Consider the following 19398-nt stretch of genomic DNA (forward strand, 5'->3'; position numbering starts at 1 on the left):
TAGCTGTTCTTTTCCTTTGTAGTATTTATTCATTATAGACACATACCTGCATAGTACTGATTAAGGACAGACTTTTCTTTATGTGAGCCCTCCTCTCCTGACTCCATAGAACAAGGAAAAGGGACTCCTCTCTCTGTTTTGTTCTCTACTATACAGCTAGCTCCTAAGACAGCACCCTGCTCATAGCAAACAATAAACATCAGAGACTGTTTCCTTAAGGGTAAAAATTCTGTCATTATTCAATTTCGTATTTCCAATTACTTCTTTCATTATGACAGTATGAAAATAAATATTTGTTGAATAAATTAACATTCTCACATTTGCATATCTCAATACATGATTCTCCCCTCAGACCAGTGACAAAAAGTTCTAATTCTGATATCGAATTTCAAAACATAACCCATATTATTTCCATTAAAACATCATTTGAGAAAACAAAAATATGACTGAAGTTCTAAAGATTCCCAATCTTTACAAACTTTCTACTGACTACAGTGAAAGATACAATGTCACTAAGCATACACCCTCCATTATTATTAAGGCACTATGTGGCATATACATTCATTTTGTTCCCTGAAATAAACAGATCAGCTAAATTTATAATATCATATTCTGTGTGTATGAGATAACTCTAAACTGAGTGTCTATACTAAAGTCTCTTAAAACCAGGACTAGGAATTACTATCTAAAAGTTATGGCTTTGTTAATGGTGGGTTTAAAATATTTCAGGGACTTTGAATTTTAAGGAAAACTTGATATACTGTACCTATTTCAAGATGAAGTGAAAGTTAGGCTGGCTGTTACCATGAAATACATGATGTCTAGCTAGATCCTTTGTGCATAATGACACAGACTGATCAATATTCAAGCTTGTTGCTTTAAAATGTTAACCCAGGTTACTGTTCTCTGCCAAATAGCATCAAGTTCATGCACAGTTTTACTCTGATCCTACCTCCTACAATGGGATCCACAGGATGGAGAAGTCCCAATGTCGTTGTTCCATCTGGTTTTCTTCTTTCGAATTCGCACTGCAATGACCCAAAGTATTCAGATGGAATGAAGTGTTTTATACAAACAGGCTGAGTATCCTTTATCTGAAATGCCTGATACCAGAGTGTTGTGGATCGCAGATTTTCCCAGATTTTGGAATATTTACATATACATAATGAGATATCTTAGGGATGGAACATAAAATTCATTTATGTTTCATACACACTTCACAGACACAGCCAGAAAATAATTTTATACAATAAATAATTTTGTGCACCCGTCACATGAGGTCAGGTGTGGAAGTTTCCACTTACGTCATCATGTCGGAGCTCAAAAAATTTCAGATTTTGGAGAATTTCAGATTTCGAATTTTTGGATTAGGGATGCTCAGCCTGTACCATATTCATATATGCAGCAAACCACAAAGCCTTATTTTAACCAAACTAATATTACAGGTGGCTAATCATTAAACTCAAGATACTGACTTTCACACAGGGGATGATGGGCTAGAGAAATGGAGGTGAAGAAAATCTCAGAATTCTAAGAGCTCTGTGGGTCCTTAAAGCCACCTAGTTCTCCCCAGTCTATCAAAAAAGGCTACTATGGACCAGGTAAGGGCAGTGGCTTGCTTAAAGGCATGTATACACCTACTTGGCTTTAAAACCAACGTGGGCAGGGACCCACCATCTCACTGCCACCTAAGACACAGACATGGCTTCTGTTCCTAAGTCCCTGTTAAATGTTTCTTTCTGGAAACATTTAAGCTGGAACATGTGGTGAGCTAGTCAGGAGTTGAGGGAACAAGAAATGGGCAAAGGGAAGGAAGCATCCATGGGGGAAATCCCAGGTGGCAGCCACTTCCTTGTGGAGTGGTATGGCTCACGTTTTAGACGCCTGTGCGTGAGTACAAGGACGCCCTGAAAACGCCAGTGTATTTGGAGTGATTGTCGGCTGAGAGCCATCCATCGCACTGTGGTCAGGAAGGGCAGCCAGCAGCCACTGTAGCAAGATGGCCACTTTTGTGGGCTGCTTGTTTGGCAACAGGAGCCCAGCTAGCAGCAGAAGCAAAACTAAAACAACTTGAGTAGGAATTACAATTAGGAAAAATATTTTTTTAAAAAAGAGCTCTATATTCAAATGTCGGCTCAGTTAAAACTGCTATTTGGGCTATACATATACACACGTATGTCTACTGTTTTAACGCCGCTGTAATGGCTCTGTAAAATGTCTCAGTCAACTGAGTTCTGTTTGGCTGTCCCCCCTTCCTCTTGCCACCCTCGATACCATATTAGGGACCTAAAGGAATTTCTGGCAGCTTGTGATCTCTTGAGTAAACAGAAAAGGCATCAAAGACTCCTCTTTTTGGGAAGAATCTCTGTTTTTCCTCACAGAATACCAAGAGTTGTAAGTAGACAGATTCCTCTCAGATCTAAAACTCTGCTCTTTTCTGTATTGTATTACCTGATCTCTTCAGCTTTCTGGGAACGCAGGATTCAGTGATTTGGGGTGATCTAAAACCTGGCTTCCAGTAAGTATCAGGCCCTAAAAACTGCATGCTTTCTTGGCCCCGTTCCTTAAAGGGCTCCCCCTTGAAACCAGTAATCTAATAAGGAAACAAGTTAAGTTGAAAAGAGGACACTTTTTTTTTTGTCTTTTGAGACAGAGTCTCGCTCTGTTGCCCAAGCTAGAGTGCAGAGGTGCGATCTTGGCTCACTGCACCCTCCTTCTGGCAATCAACTTGTTTTCAGGTAATGGTGTTTAGGTATAGCTTCTGTGCCTCTGAGATGTAAATTTTCTACCTTGTTTCATCTACTTTGTTATGACTTTGGAAATGACTGATAGTCTAAAAGGGGGAGAGAAAGTGAAAACTGGCAAATGAAGAATCTTATAAATCTAGAAGATCTGCTTGTGTGTGTTTGTATGTCTATATATGTGTCATGTGTATGTGATATATCACTACCAAAATATATGAAAGAGCTCTAATCAACTGACCAAAGAAAAGTAAATGCTTAAATCAATTATTTTATTAAAAAAAATAGAATTTCACTCAAATGCCTTTTAGTTCACACAACTTTAGTAATCCTTGGTAAACAAAAGTAGTTTCAAAATTCTCTTCAGTAATTTTAAATCTTAAAGTCACGTTATATTAAGTAATCTTAGGGTTTTCACTTGAAATTAGGGTTACTAAGAGTTAAAATAGTTAATATATGTTATTAAAATTACTAGATATAAGAGAAACAATTCTATATACATAGTATATAAAGAAAAATGTGTTTTTGGTAAAGATACAACATCAATTTACAAAAATCAGTAGCATTTCTATAAACCAATGATGTTCAAGCTGAGCACCAATTCAAGAATGCAATCCTATTCACAACAGCCAAACAAAAAATAAAATACCTAGGAATATATGTAAAGAGGTGAATCTCTAGAAGAACTAAAAAACACTGCTGAAAGAAATCATAGATGACACAAATGGAAAAACATCCCATGCTCATGGAATAATCAATATTGTTAAAACATCCATACTGTCTAAAGCAATCTACAGATTCAATGCTATTCCTATCAAATTCCCAACATCATTCTTCACAGATTCAGAAAAAACTATTCTAAAATTCACATGGAACCAAAAAGGAGCCTGAAGTGCCAAAGCAATTCTAAGCAAAAAGAACAAAGTCAGAGGCATCACATTACCCAATTTCAAACTATACTACAGGCTGGGCACGGTGGCTCATGTCTGTAATCCTAGCACTTTGGGAGGCTGAGTTGGGTGGATCACTTGAGTTCAGGAGTTTGAGACCAGCCTGGGCAATATGGTGAAACCTCATTTCTACAAAAAATACAAAAATTAGCCGGACATGGTGTCACGCACCTGTACTTTCAGTCACTTGGAAGGCTGAGGCAGGAGAATTGCTTGAGCTCCCGAGGTGGAAGCTGTAGTGAGCCAAGATTGTGCCACTGCACACTCCAGCGTGGGCGACAGAGTGAAACCCTGTCTCAAAATCAAACCAAACCAAACAAAAGCTCCCATAAACTACAAGGCGACAATAACCAAAACAGCATGATACTGATAAAAATAAACAAAATAACTCACAGACCAATGGAACAGAATAGAGAACCCAGAAATAAAGCCACATACATACAACCAACTGATCTTTGACAAAGTCGACAAAAATAAACAAAGTAGAAAGACCACTCAATAAATGGCGCTAAGAAAACTGGCTAACCATGTGCAGAAGAATGAAACTGAACTACTATCTCTCACAATATACAAACATTAACTCCAAATGGATTAAACACTTAAATGTATGACCTCAAGTTATAAAAATCCTATAATAAAACCTTGGAAATACTCTTCTGGACATGGGCCTCGGCAAAGAATTTTCTATGTTCTCAAAAGCAAAAGTGACAAAAACAAAAATTCACAAGTGGGACCTAATTAAACTACAGAGCTTCTGAACAGCCAAAGAAACTATCAACAGAGTAAAGAAACACCCCACAGAACGGGAGAAAATATGTGTGAACTACGCATCCAATAAAGGACTAATACCCAGTATCTATAAGGAACTTAAATCAACAAGAAACAAACAACCCCATTAAAAACTGGGCAAAGGACATGAACAGACACTACTCAAAAGAAGATATACAAGCAGTCAACAAACGTATGAGAAAATGCTCAGCATCACTAATCATTGGAGAAATGCAAATCAAAACCACAATAAGATACCATATTATATCATTACTAAAAACTCAAAAAATAAGAGATGCTGGCAAGGTTGTGGAGAAAAGGGAAGGCTCACTGTTGGTGAGAATGTAAATTAGTTCAGCTCCTGTGGAAAGCAGTTTGGAGATTTCCCAAAGAACTAAAAATAGAATTACAATTTGACCCAGCAATCCTAGGTATATACCCAAAGGAAAATAAATCATTTTACTCAAAAGACACATGCATTTGTATGTTTACTGCAGCACTGTGCACAACAAAGACACAGAATCTACCTAGGTGCCCACCAACAAAGGACTAGGTAAAGAAAATGCAGTACACACACACCATGGAATACTACACAGCCATAAAAAAGAATCAAATCATGTCCCTTGCAACAACATGGATGAAGACGGAGGCCAATATCCTAAACAAATTAATGCAGAAACAGAAAAACAAATATTGCCATGTTCTCACTTAAAAGTAGGAGCTAAACACTGGTGCACACAAAGATGGGAAGAATAGACACTGGAAATGCTAAAAGCGGGCAGGGAGGGAATGGGGCAAGGATTCAAAAACTTCCTACTGGGTACTATGTTCACTATTTGGGTGATGGGTTCAAGAGAAGCTCAAATCTCAGCATCATGCAATATAACCACGTAACAAAATGGGGTATGTACCCCTTGAATCTAAAATTCAATAAAACCAATGTGCTAAACAATATGATTTCAAAAGACCAGAATACAAATGTTTTCTTGTAAACTTAAATTATGTAGTTCATGTTCCAATTTTAGAACATATTATAACTTCATTTTTTAAAAATCCAGTAAAAGAGGGTAAGATTAATCATGTACTTTACAAATGAACACAGATGGTCCTCAACTTACAATGGAGTTACATCCAACACGCCCATTGTAAGTTGAAAATATCATGAGTTGAAAATGCATTTAACACCCTGATAAACCCATTGTAGGGAATCGTCTGTCCATTATTAATTGTTTTTCTGCTAAGTATTATACTGATGAAGAGCTCTATGGCAGATATGGATTAAAAATACGCAAGCAATTTAAAAACCACAAGTTTCAGATGCCCCAAAGCAGTAGGTAGAGAAAAGAAAAGGCAAAGGTCAATCACCTGACTGTTCACAAGCCGCCTGGTCAGCTTTCCTCCAGATTCCTTCACAATGCGGTCAAGCTGCTCCTGCTCTCTCTCTAAATTATTGCTTTTAAACTTATCTTCAAGCATATCTTTGTCTTTCCTGAAAACATACATTAATACTAAGTAAAAAAAAACAAAGATAAGTAAGACAAAAACATTCAAATGAATTCTAAATATGAATACAACTAAAGTGGAGACATTTGCACGACAGTCACTCATTGAAACTTACTTCCTTGATGACCTGTTAAGGGTCTCTAATTTAAGAACAGAAACAGTAAGGCACACCTAACATGCTATTTCCCTACCTTTTTCTGTCCAGTGTTACTTGTGTTAAACGTTTTTCTGGGAACTTACAAAAAAATTAGTTCTACCTCAAACATTACTTTGAAGGGAGAACAATACTATTATTCTTTTAAAGTTTGATTTTTAAAATTTAAAACAAGCACTTAAGTGTGTAAATCTTAGAACAAAGAAAAACTTGTCACTAGTTTACTTTCTTTGCATTATGACAGCAAAAATCCCAAACTGCTAACTACAACCCTCCCCAAAGTTGGCAGTGAGGTGCTGGGCGGTCAGGGCTGGCTCCCAGTGGTGTGAGCCGGCAGACGCGGCTGCTGTCAGCTGCACAGGTGGCTGCCTAGGTGGAACAGTGGTTCAGCATTGCTCCCACCAGCTGACATTGGGTGGAAAACATGGGCACGCTGCAGTGACAGCCCATCTGCTTAAGACGCAGCAGTGCCTGTGCTCCCACTGAACTCCTTGCTCCTTTATGGAAGGAGGTAATGACTATTCATTTTTTTTTAAACAAACAGTTCTATTTAAATAAACTCACTGACCATATGAGTCCCAAAAGACACTTTATAGGTTTTAAAACTACTTCAGTAAGAATACACATTAGAACTGCTTTCTGAACTGTGTTTGGACAATCCCATATAGTGCTTCATATGAGAAGAGGGGTATCACACCATCAAAATGGACTTTCATGCCAAAACACCACCACCACGGACACACTAGCACTTGGTCTTCCCAAGTCAGGCCCCGAATAAGTATTTTTCCCCCTTACTAGCTTGAAGAAGACAGTTTGACCTTAACATCCCAAAGATCTTTTACTTTTTATTTTCTTTGCTGGGACTCTTGAAGGCATGTGCTTCGGCATCTCCAGAGTCCTCTCTCTCTCTCTGCCAGCAGCCTCCGTCCTCCCCACTCTGTGAGGTGTCTGTTCCATCTTTCTGCTTTCGAGTTTTCTGCAAGTCAGCCATGAAGTCTATGCTCTGCTTCAGGCTCTGAATTCTTTCCTAAACATATTCGAAAATATTCTTATTATATGTTTGTCATTAACTCTTAAAGTAATGCATTTTTTCCCCCACAGGAGTTTATACTTATCCTGTCATTAACCAGGGAAGAAAAACAATTAAATGTAATCATATACCAAGAGAGTATTGTATTTGGAAACCATGATAATGCCTACACCTTCAATTCTTAAAATTTAATTTCCAACTTCATAGAAAGCTTTACAACTTTATTGCCCTATCAGAAAGTTAACAAAGGAGAAAGTATGAATTAAGACTAAGTATTCTTTGAAGTACTGAATTGGAAGACTAAAATTTAGTTTAATGGTGTGTTAACATTTTGTGTTTAACAGACTGGCTTATCTTTTGACAGTTAAGAACTGTTAGGTGTATCAAAACCTAGGGCATGTGAGCATGTGAAGTCCCTCTCTATTCTGGTAGCCCAGTGTGCTCACGGATGACGCTGGCATTTCACTCTGTGTGAAAACAACAAGCCTTGAGGAGAAGACAGGCTGGTGGCACAGTTCCTTCCTCAGAGTGCAGAATGGTTTCACTAACCAAAGAAGTCTTGTTTCTATTCTGTGAAACATGTGCTTAATTTTTCGCTGCAATGATGTGCTGTGAAATTTTCATTGTGGTTAAGGGCTTGAGGTTTCTGCATAAATTTTAAGAAGGCATATTTGTTTCTACTGACTACCTTGCCTGTAACTCTGAAAGTTATCACTGGGTAAAATATAGAATGCAACCTCCTTAGGGCTGCACAGCAACAGCAGGGAAGACTTCTGTGGAGTAACATCAACTAAGAACTAGAAAGAACCAGAGGCCATTCAAACAAGAACAATGTGGCCCAGGAACAACAAATGACTCACCTAAGGTCACTAAACCAGCAACTAAGACTAGGCTTGCTGTCACTCATGTCGGGCCTTTCCTCATCACACCACGCTCTATTAGTAGTGCAGATGGTGAGATCCTCACGAACACAGTTCTTGCTGTTTTTTACTGGACTTTTAAAGTAATCTTAAAACCATTAAAGCGATATATTTTATTGTGGACAAATAAAAATATGGGTAGAGGAGAAAATAAAAATCCTCTTAATGTATCATCCAGAGAAGAACAGTGTTAACAAGTTTATCATTCCAGTACTTTTCCAACCATTACATATCTCAGCAAATTGGAATTATACTGAATATTTAGTAAAAAGCATTTTTTCAGTTAATAAATTATAAGCACTTCCTCTCCATATCAATAGATATTTAAAATATTTTAATAACTATTTAATCCCACGTCTACACCATGATTTAATTAATGGCCTATGATTGAACATTTAGATTTCCATGTTTCCACTATTACAAATAAAAGTACCATGAACATCATTATAAATAAATCTCTCTAGGAACCAGTATCTCTTTAGGATAAACTCTTAGAAAGGAAACAAAGTCAAAGGGAATGAGTATTTTTGAGGCTTTTGATAATTACTGCTTTCCAGAGAAGGTATACCAATTTACATACTAATTTACATTAGTGTTTGAAAGTTTCTCTGAATCTTTGACAATCAATAGTATCACTTAAAAAGCAAATCCATTAGAATCGCTTGAACCCGGGAGGCAGAGGTTGCAGTGAGCCGAGACTGCGCCACTGCACTCCAGCCTGGGTGACAGAGTGAGACTCCGTCTCGAAAAAACAAAACAAAAAACAAAAAAACACAAACAACAACAACAAAAAGCAATCTTATTTGATTTTTAAAAACACGTTTTATTTTGCTACATTAAAAATATTAGTGAGTTTAATTATTTCTGTAAGTTCTCAGTAATAATTTTATTTCCACTCTAGAATTTTATAAAGCAGAACTTACATTAAGAATGCTTTGGGATTTTAAAAAATATGACATACACAAAATAAATTCAATTAGAGAAAGTTTCTAAACCTTGAAACAAGTCCCAGGAAAGAGTGAAGTTTAATTTTCCTTTGAAAGCAATGTCTTTTTCTTTTTTTGGTAATTAAAATGCCTCTAAGTCAGCATATTATTGATCTTCAATTTTACAATATTAAATGGCTAACAGGGCTGGTTCTTTGCTAATAATATAGCTAACATTTACTTAGTGCTTACCCATGTGCCAGACACAACTCCACGAGGTAAGTACTATTATTATCCCCACTTTACAGGACAAGAAAAAGGCTGACAAAGGTTACGTGGGCTAAAGTCACACAGCTTCCAAAGGGTAGAGCTAGGACTTGAACCTTGATTGGTCTGATTTCAAAGCCACTATGCTACAAATAGTATTGTTTGTACTACTTTGTTTGTACTACAATGTAGCATTTTACTCAAGTATTTATTTAGGAGATAAAAAGTTACTCTTCATCTGTTCATTCTTTTTTGAGACGGAGTTTCCCTCTTGCTGCCCAGGCTGGAGTGCAGTGGCGTGATCTTGGCTCACCATAACCTCCGCCTCCCGGGTTCAAGCGATTCTCCTGCCTCAGCCTCCTGAGTAGCTGGGATTACAGGCATGCACCACCACACCCAGCTAATTTTGTATTTTTAGTAGAGACGGGGTTTTTCCATGTTGGTCACGCTGGTCTCAAACTCCTGACCTCAGGTGATCCGCCCGCCTCGGCCTCCCAAAGTGTTGGGATTACAGGCACGAGCCACTGTGCTTGGCCTCATCTGTTCATTCTTTATAAAAATAACACGTCTACTAATAGTTGTTATTTGGGTGTAACTGAAAAAATGATGAGTGACTACTCTACAATCTTTTCAATGAACATTCAAAAACAGTTATCTCTGAAAAGACACCATTCATGGAAGGGTGTGCTGGGCTCTCTTGGAGCACAAGCTATTAGAAGAGTTAACTCAAAAGGTCTAAGTTTAAACGTTTAAAAATCACTGTTGTGACGACCCCTCCCCTGCAGGGTGGAGAGAACAGTCAACAGGAAGCTCATAACACAGGATGGGTGGGGCTCCTCAACAGCAAAAGATGTGAAAAAAAGGAAGACAACAGAGAGAAAGAAAGAGGGAGAGAGGGAAGGGAAAGTGAAGAAAATTTTATTTTCTGTGCTTTCAACCATTCCACTCGCCAGTAAAATTCAAGAGATAATGGAATCTTTTGCTTGTTGTATTAACTACATTACTTAAGGAAGTGGTAAATCAAAGGTCATTAAAAATTAGGCTCCCACTGCCCAATTCAATGTACATATTTTGGAGTGACTAAAGGCTGCATTTGTTAAATGCATTTTTACTTCAAATACAGTAACAAGAAGCATTTCCATGTCTTTAAACCTGGAATATGGTGTGGTTCTAGATTCTGAGAGTCTTCCTGCAAAGAATGGGTAAACATTTCATATTCCTCTTTCCTCTGCGAATGTTGTCAAAGATGGGTAACTGGCTTCCATTAGTTTCCCAAGTCTTTAGGAAAGGGTGGGAACCAATGTTGTCTAAATATTAGGAGCGCAAGAATAATCAACAATCCAAACATGTTTTTCTTTCTCTAGTTAAGCGAATCCAAGAATCTCTCAGCCAAGCACACGGACACTCAGACATCTGCACACCAAGGCATTTCTTTAAATGTAAAACTGTAATACAGAAAAATGAATCACCATAAAAATCGAAAAACCATATGCAGATGCACAACTCATTTTTATCATCCTTTAACTCCCCTGAATGTGAGCTCAAGCTCTGGACTCTGATTCCTTTCTCCTCCTACCAGTGTCTTATAACCACTCATTTCTTCTTTGCAAAATCCCTGTCCTATCTTGTGGTTCTTTTTCACAGTATCCTCTCTACTCTACCTCTTACCTAGAATCAGAACAGTAATGCTAGAAATCATCTTGGAGACCACAGACGAAACCCTTCTTTAGGGATGAGAACACTGAGTCCCAGAGTAGTTAATGTCTTTCCCAAAGTCCACAAGTTAGTGGAAGAGAGCTTAAATGAAAACTCTCTTCTGCCTGCCTGCCATGGTATGGTATGGTGCCAGGATCACCCTTGATTCGTTCCCTAAAGTAGTCTCTTACATAGGTTTCTCCCACTCAGAGTGGTGAGAACCTCAAAAGATATGGCTTATCTTGTGAGTTATTTTCTCCAGCGGATGCAGTTATCATCTCAGTTTACCCTTCAAAGCCTTTTATCAACTGTCGTCCTGGGGACACTTGTAATTTTTTGCCACTGTGTATAATATCTCATGTTTATGCTCTTTCCTGCAGTTTGATGATGATGTGTCTGTGCCTACGCACACACTTCTCTGACCTCAAATGACTTACTATGCACTAATTCTTACCCTTTAAGGAACAGTCTGCTCTTGTGGAGAGATGGTTTTGAGACAGTTTCAAATTTTTTCTCATTTGTATACAATCACATGTAGCTTAATGAAGGGACATGTTCTGAGAAATGTACTGTTAGGCAATTTTGTTGTGTAACCATCAATGAGTATACTTACACAAACCTAGATGGTATAGCCTATTAGACACCTGGCTAAATGATATAGCCTATTGCTCCTAGGCTAGGAACCTATACAGCATGTTACCATACTGAATACTGCAGACAGCTGTAACACAATGCTAAGTATGTGTGCATTTAAATATAACAAAAGTACAGTAAAAATACAGTATTACAATCTTATGTAACCACCATTGTATATGCAGTCTGTATATACAGTATTATGCAGCACATGACTGTATTTTCTTACTAGAAATTCTGTGCTCCTGACAGGACTGACCAACATTAGATTCCACCCCTACAAATGCAAACAGAGAGCTTTCCTCTTCAGAGTTCTCACAATTCAGCCAGTCTTATCCTGGAATTCAGGCTGATGTTTCAAGCTGATGTTTTACCTCTTAAGAGATAATTACAAGTGAATGCCAATATTTATTTGTATTGATTCCAAGTAAGAATTTTCCTGTCTTAATTTTCTTCTCTTTATTAAAATTTTTTTCATTTAGTATTTTCTACTTTAATATAACCTGCTAATAAAATAAAATCAATACTGTATTGTATCTGTATTACTATGGCCAACAAACAGCGACACAGATTTTAATAACTATTATTTATGACAAAGAGTTTCCTTTACCTGGCTAAGAATTTTCATCCCTGAGTGCAACAGCTTCTTTGCAGCTTTATAATAAATGGTCTCTGGTTTATTGTAAATCATGGCATTAGTACACATTAGTTTGAAGTTATCCTGCAGAAAGAACATTAAGGGAGAAAATGCATTAATGCAAAACAAACTACCCTGCACCCCCAGGTTGAAAATATACAGGTCCTCTAAAAATTTAAAAAGCAACAACATCCCTTTCTTTATTTACTAAACAATACTAACAGCAATTTATTAAGTTTTAAGACTCATTAACAAAACAAATACTGCTAAATGTATTTAAATATGCTATATTATTTCCCAAATTCTTAAATATTTTATAGTACCTGTATATAAACTGTAGATCCCAGAATGAAACTTTTAAATGGGTTTCTTCAGTATAATCTTACTGCACATAAAAAAAAAGTGAAGAAAATACTTCTATTTCATATATAATGATTGTAGCTGAGTAGTTCATGTAATTTAAAAAAATATTACTCCTAGCTTTAAAACAAACATCTTAAATTTCCATTTAGGAATTGAACATTTTATTTCAGATCTTGACTGAAAACGGAGCAGTCCTAAATTATCGCAGTATTTCCTGCCAAATTCACATTAACTGAGCAAAAAATGTTAAAACATTTACACTACTTTTATGTGTTTGGATACTATCATAAACTAAACATAATTTGCAGAATGTTGCAAAACCATGCCAATGTGAAATAAACCATACAACCTCAAGGAGTTAAAACATGTAACTGGAGTAGCCAAATTACCAAAACTGTCTTTTCGGCTTAAATTTCAAAGTCTGCGTATGTGCTGGAGAACTTGATCCCACTGCATGCTTTCATAGTTAAGTAATTTTTACATCTATAAATGTGCGATTCATTATGCCAAGGCCTTACTAAGTTAAAAGAAAAACCCAAGAAAAGAGAATCTGCCCCCTACAAATTTCTTTAAAAAACAAAAAAACATTCAAATTCCACTATTTAATAGTGATGACAGGTTAGAACACTTAAATAGAACAAAAATAAGTAGACTGAGTTCTATGTACAAGTATGTTAGACTGAGTGAAGGGTCGCAATAAATTTGGTATTAAAGTGGATGAAGTATATGTGGATCTTCAGTTTGGGCCATGACTCTAAACATGCCAGGTCTTGGATCTCTAAGCATCTGATGAAAGCTATGGGACCACACCTTAAGTACACACACACACACACACAGCTGAACACAAAAGTCTTCATGTAATTTTAGTAGGTTCTTGGTCCCTCTAAAGGCTCATTATGGTACCCAAAGGACCTTAGATTAAAGACCTTTGTTACAGATATTTGGAAAAGGTTCCACACCATTAAGAATTACTAGGCCAGGCATAGTGGCTCACTCTTATAATTCTAGCACTTTGGGAGGCCGAGGCAGGTGGACTGCTTGAGCCCAGGAGTTTGAGACCGGTCAGGGCAACATGGTGAAACCCCATCTCTACTAAAAATACAAAAAAATTAGCTGGGTGTGGTGACACACGCCTGTAGTCCCAGCTACTCGGGAGGCTGAGGCACAACAATTGCTTGAACCCTGAAGGTGGAGATTGCAGTGAGCCAAGATCATGCCACTGCACTCCAGCCTGAGCAACAGAGTGAGACTCGGTCTCAAAAAAAAAAAAAAAAAAAAAAAATTAAATATGTATTTGGGGGGATGGGACGCAAGTGAACGGAGACACCAGATTACTATATATACTCAAACTAAGTGACCATTTGGCCTATAATTGGCCAGATAATGGGCCTATGAACTGGCAAGAGTACTGAATTGTTCTAATGAACACAGGACTGATCTATTAAGCCAATTTGTAGATTGCTTAAATCTTAACATAATGTGCTGGGCTTTACTGAACTGTGTGTGATGGCACTGGTCATTCAAAAAGCTGAGTCTTCCTGCACACTTTTCATATATACACACACACACACATACACACACATTTTACTTCAACCACCAAATGAAGTGAATAAATATTACTTTAGGCTGTTGAGCTTTCCCTAGAAAAAAGTGGCAATGTAGAAATTCTAAAGAGCTAAGATACCAATTCCTTTCAATTATGATAAACCCTAACCTGCTTAAAAACACTCTGGGGACACACTTCTACTCTTCTTACTGTAAGAGAAAGATTAGAGGAAAATCATGCAGAAAAAGAAAAAAACCCAAAAAACTGTGAAATTCTTTCCCATGAAGCAATGTTAAGGTCAGAAATATGCTGAAATAAACGGTTTTAGCCTAATTTTCACCAGATAAAAAGTTGGGAAAAGTTTCCATTTCTCTAAATAAGAGAGAATGTAATTCAGGTTCTTTGGAGAAAGTGGAATATTACCTATAAACTCAACAGTAAAGAGCACTAAACACTGGTATTCTTCATAAATCTCCGCTTATCAATATGTGGATGAAAAAAGGGACTAAGTAAAGACACTATCTTTTTTTTTTTTTTTCTTTTGAGATGGAGTCTCGCTCTGTCGCAAGCTCTGCCTCCCGGGTTCACACCAATTCTCCTGCCTCAGCCTCCCGAGTAGCTGGGACTACAGGTGCCTGTCACCACACTCGGCCAATTTTTTTGTATTTTCAGTAGAGACGGGGTTTCACTGTGTTACCCAGGATGGTCTTGATCTCCTGACCTTGTGATCCACCTGCCTTGGCCTCCCAAAGTGCTGGGATTACAGGTGCGAGCCACCACGCCTGGCCATAAAGACACTATCTTATTTTATTTTTAGGAAAATAACTAATTAGGGTAACCAATTAGGGTCTAACCCTTATAGGTCAGGTGAGCACTACTGTGGTTATGTAAAAAAAAGTAGAGGTAAAACAGATATTATCTAAATCAATTAAGTTTGTGGCGGTTGAATACATAGTAAATTTTAATATACATGTTTCCTTTCCCTGGAATCAACACACACCAGGACACTCCCCCAAAATGGGAAAAACCTCATCTATAATAGGTATATATATTATCTTATAAGCTTTCAGGTCCTTGTAAATTTTCTATTCTCTTCTTAAAGCTGAAGAAAATATGCTCAACAAATACAGGCAAAATGAACTCAGAGAGCAATTAACTTTCATCAAATTAGAAAATGTAATTAAACTTCTCTTTAGTATTTCTGGACAAGCCAATTTATTCTTTAGAGTACAAGTGATATGGTTTGGCTCTGTGTCCCCACCCCAATCTCATGTTGAAATGTAATCCCCAATGTTGGGGGAAGGACCTGGTGGGAGGTGATTTGATCATGGAGGCAGATTTCCCCCTTGCTGTTCTCGTGATAATGAGTTCTCAAAAGATCTGGTTGTTTGAAAGTGTGTAGTGATAGGTTCCAAGGTGGCCGAATAGGAACAGATCCAGTCTACAGCTCCCAGCATGAGCAATGCAGAAGACTGGTGATTTCTGCATTTCCAACTGAGGTACTGCGTTCATCTCACTGGGGCTTGTTGGACAGTGGGAGCAGCCCACAGAGTGTGAGCTGAAGCAGGGCAGGGTATCACCTCACTCAGGAAGCACAAGGGGTTGGGGAATTCCCTTTCCTAGCCAAGGGAAGCTGTGACAGACTGTACCTGGAAAATCAGGACACTCCCACTCTAATACTGTGCTTTTCCAATGGTCTCAGCAAATGGCACACCAGGAGATTATATCCCGTGCCTGGCTCAGAGGGTCCCATGCCCACGGAGCCTCACTCACTGCTAGCACAGCAGTCTGAGATTGAACTACAAGGTGGCAATGAGGCTGGGGCAGGGGCGCCTGCCACTGCTGAGGCTTGAGTAGGTAAACAAAGCCACCGGGAAGCTCGAACTGGGTGGAGCCCACCTCTGGGGGCAGGGCATAGCTGAACAAAAGGCAGCAGAAACTTCTGCAGACTTAAACGTCCCTGTCTGACAGCTTTGAAGAGAGTAGTGGTTCTGCCAGCATGGAATTTGAGATCTGAGAACGGACAGACTGCCTCCTCAAGTGGGTCCCTGACCCCCGAGCAGCCTAACTGGGAGGCATCTCCCTGTAGGGGCCGACTGACACTTCATACAGCTGGGTGCCCCTCTGAGACGCAGCTTCCAGAGGAAGGATCAGGCAGCAACATGTGCCATTCTGCAATATTTGCTGTTCTGCAGCCTCTGCTGGTGATACCCAGACAAACAGGGTCTGGAGTGGACCCCCAGCAAACTCCAACAGACCTGCAGCTGAGGGTCCTGACTGTTAGAAGAAAAACTAACAAATAGAAAGGACATCCACACCAAAACTCCATCTGTACGTCACCATCATCAAAGACCAAAGGTAGATAAAACCACAAAGATGGGGAGAAACCAGAGCAGAAAAGCTGGAAATTCTACAAATCAGAGCACCTCTTCTCCTCCAAAGGAACACAGATCCTTGCCAGCAACAGAACAAAGCTGGACGGAGAATGACTTTGACGAGTTGAGAGAAGAACGCTTCAGACGATCAGTAATAACAAACTTCTCTGAGCTCAAGGAAGATGTTCGAACCCATCGCAAAGAAGCTAAAAACCTTGAGAAAAGATTAGACGAATGGCTAACTACATTAAACAGGGTAGAGAAGACCTTAACTGACCTGATGGAGCTGAAAACCATGGCACGAGAACTATGTGACGCATGCACAAGTTTCACTAGCCAATTCGATCAAGTGGAAGAAAGGGTATCAGTGATTGAAGATCAAATGAATGAAATGAAGCAAAAAGAGAAGTTTAGAGGAAAAGGAGTGAAAAGAAATGAACAAAGCCTCCAAGAAATATTGGACTATGTGAAAAGACCAAATCTACATCCGATTGGTGTACCTGAAAGTGATGGGGAGAATGGAACCAAGTTGGAAAACACTCTTCAGGATATTATCCAGGAGAACTTCCCCAACCTAGCAAGGCAGGCCAATATTCAAATTCAGGAAATACAGAGAATGCCACAAAGATACTCCTCGAAAAGAGCAACTCCAAGACACATAATTGTCAGATTCACCAAAGTTGAAATGAAGGAAAAAATGTGAAGGGCAGCCAGAGAGAAAGGTCGGGTTACCCACAAAGGGAAGCCCATCAGACTAACAGCGGATCTCTCGGCAGAAACTCTACAAGCCAGAAGAGAGTGGGGGCCAATATTCAACATTCCTAAAGAAAAGAATTTTCAACCCAGAATTTCATATCCAGCCAAGCTAAGCTTCATAAGTGAAGGAGAAATAAAATCTTTTACAGACAAACAAATGCTGAGAGATTTTGTCACCACCAGGCCTGCCTTACAAGAGCTCCTGAAGGAAGCACTAAACATGGAAAGGAAAAACCAGTACCAGCCACTGCAAAAACATGACAAATTATAAAGACCATCAATGCTAGGAAGAAACTGCATCAACTAACGAGCAAAATAACCAGCTAACATCATAATGACAGGATCAAATTCACATGTAACAATATTAACCTTAAATGTAAACGGGCTAAATGCTCCAACTAAAAGACACAGACTGGCAAATTGGATGAAGAGTCAAGACCCATCAGTATGCTGTATTCAGGAAACCCATCTCATGTGCAGAGACACATATAGGCTCAAAATAAAGGGATGGAGGAAGATCTACCAAGCAAATGGAAAACAGAAAAAGGCAGGGGTTGCAATCCTAGTCTCGGATAAAACAGACTTTAAACCAACAAAGATCAAAAGAGACAAAGAAGGCCATTACATAATGGTAAAGGGATCAATTCAACAAGAAGAGCTAACTATCCTAAATATATATGCACCCAATACAGGAGCACCCAGATTCATAAAGCAAGTCCTTAGAGACCTACAAAGAGACTTAGACTCACACACAATAATAATGCAAGACTTTAACACCCCACTGTCAACATTAGACAGATCAATGAGACAGAAAGTTAACAAGGATATCCAGGAATTGAACTCAGCTCTGCACCAAGCAGACCTAATAGACATCTACAGAACTCTCCACCCTAAATCAACAGAATATACATTCTTCTCAGCACCACATTGCACTTATTCCAAAATTGACCACATAGCTGGAAGTAAAGCTCTCCTCAGTAAATGTAAAAGAACAGAAATTATAACAAACTGTCTCTCAGACCACAGTGCAATCAAACTAGAACTCAGGATTAAGAAACTCACTCAAAACCGCTCAACTATATGGAAACTGAACAACCTGCTCCTGAATGACTACCAGGTACATAACGAAATGAAGGCAGAAATAAAGATGTTCTTTGAAACCAGTGAGAACAAAGACACAACATACCAGAATCTCTGGGACACATTTAAAGCAGGTGTGGAGGGAAATTTATAGCACTAAATGCCCACAAGAGAAGGCAGGAAAGATCCAAAATTGATACCCTAACTCACAATTAAAAAAATTAGAGAAGCAAGAGCAAACACATTCAAAACCTAGCAGAAGGCAAGAAATAACTAATATTAGAGCAGAACTGAAGGAGATAGAGATACAAAAAACCCTTCAAAAAAATCAATGAATCCAGGAGCTGGTTTTTTGAAAAGATCAACAAAATTGATAGACTACTAGCAAGACTAAGAAGAAAACAGAGAAGAATCAAATAGATGCAATAAAAAAATGATAAAGGGGATATCACCACTGATCCCACAGAAATAGGAACTACCATCAGAGAATACTATAAACACCTCCATGCAAATAAACTAGAAAATCTAGAAGAAATGGATAAATTCCTGGACACATACACCCTCCCAAGACTAAACCAGGAAGAAGCTGAATCCCTGAATAGATCAATAACAGGCTCTGAAATTGAGGCAATAATTAATAGCCTACCAACCAAAAAAAGTCCAGGACCAGACGGATTCACAGCCGAATTCTACCAGAGGTACAAAGAGGAGCTGGTACCATTCCTTCTGAAACTATTCCAATCAATAGAAAAAGAGGGAATCCTCCCTAACTCATTTTATGAGGCCAGCATCATCCTGATACCAAAGCCTGGTAAAGACACAACAAAAAAAGAGAATTTTAGACCAATATCCCTGATGAACATCGATGCAAAAATCCTCAATAAAATACTGGCAAACAGAATCCAGCAGCACATCAAAAAGCTTATCCACCACGATCCAGTTGGCTTCAACCCTAGGATGCAAGGCTGGTTCAACATATACAAACCAATAAACGTAATCCAGCATATAAACAGAACCAAAGACAAAAACCACATGATTATCTCAATAGATGCAG

At 38.5% G+C, this 19398-nt stretch overlaps 1 protein-coding gene across 16 annotated transcripts in view; it reads right to left on the reverse strand.

Annotated features, from left to right (window-relative positions):
- The window catches only part of BRD7 (bromodomain containing 7), a 54374-nt gene that overhangs the window by 13101 nt on the left and 21875 nt on the right, over positions 1 to 19398 (reverse strand). For all 16 annotated transcript variants that reach the window (XR_010137765.1, XR_010137766.1, XR_010137764.1 and 13 more), the window contains exons 6-9: positions 12198 to 12308; positions 6959 to 7143; positions 5825 to 5948; positions 953 to 1028 (exon numbers count right to left, since the gene is read on the reverse strand). Coding sequence is in view for 12 of the 16 variants with exons in the window: in XM_024233134.3 (XP_024088902.1) it covers positions 953 to 1028; positions 5825 to 5948; positions 6959 to 7143; positions 12198 to 12308 (496 nt within the window). In the remaining 4 variants the exon portion in view is untranslated. The remainder of the gene's footprint in view (positions 1 to 952; positions 1029 to 5824; positions 5949 to 6958; positions 7144 to 12197; positions 12309 to 19398) is intronic.

Source organism: Pongo abelii, chromosome 18 (genome assembly GCF_028885655.2).
Source record: "Pongo abelii isolate AG06213 chromosome 18, NHGRI_mPonAbe1-v2.0_pri, whole genome shotgun sequence".
NCBI classification, from domain to species: Eukaryota; Metazoa; Chordata; class Mammalia; order Primates; family Hominidae; genus Pongo; species Pongo abelii.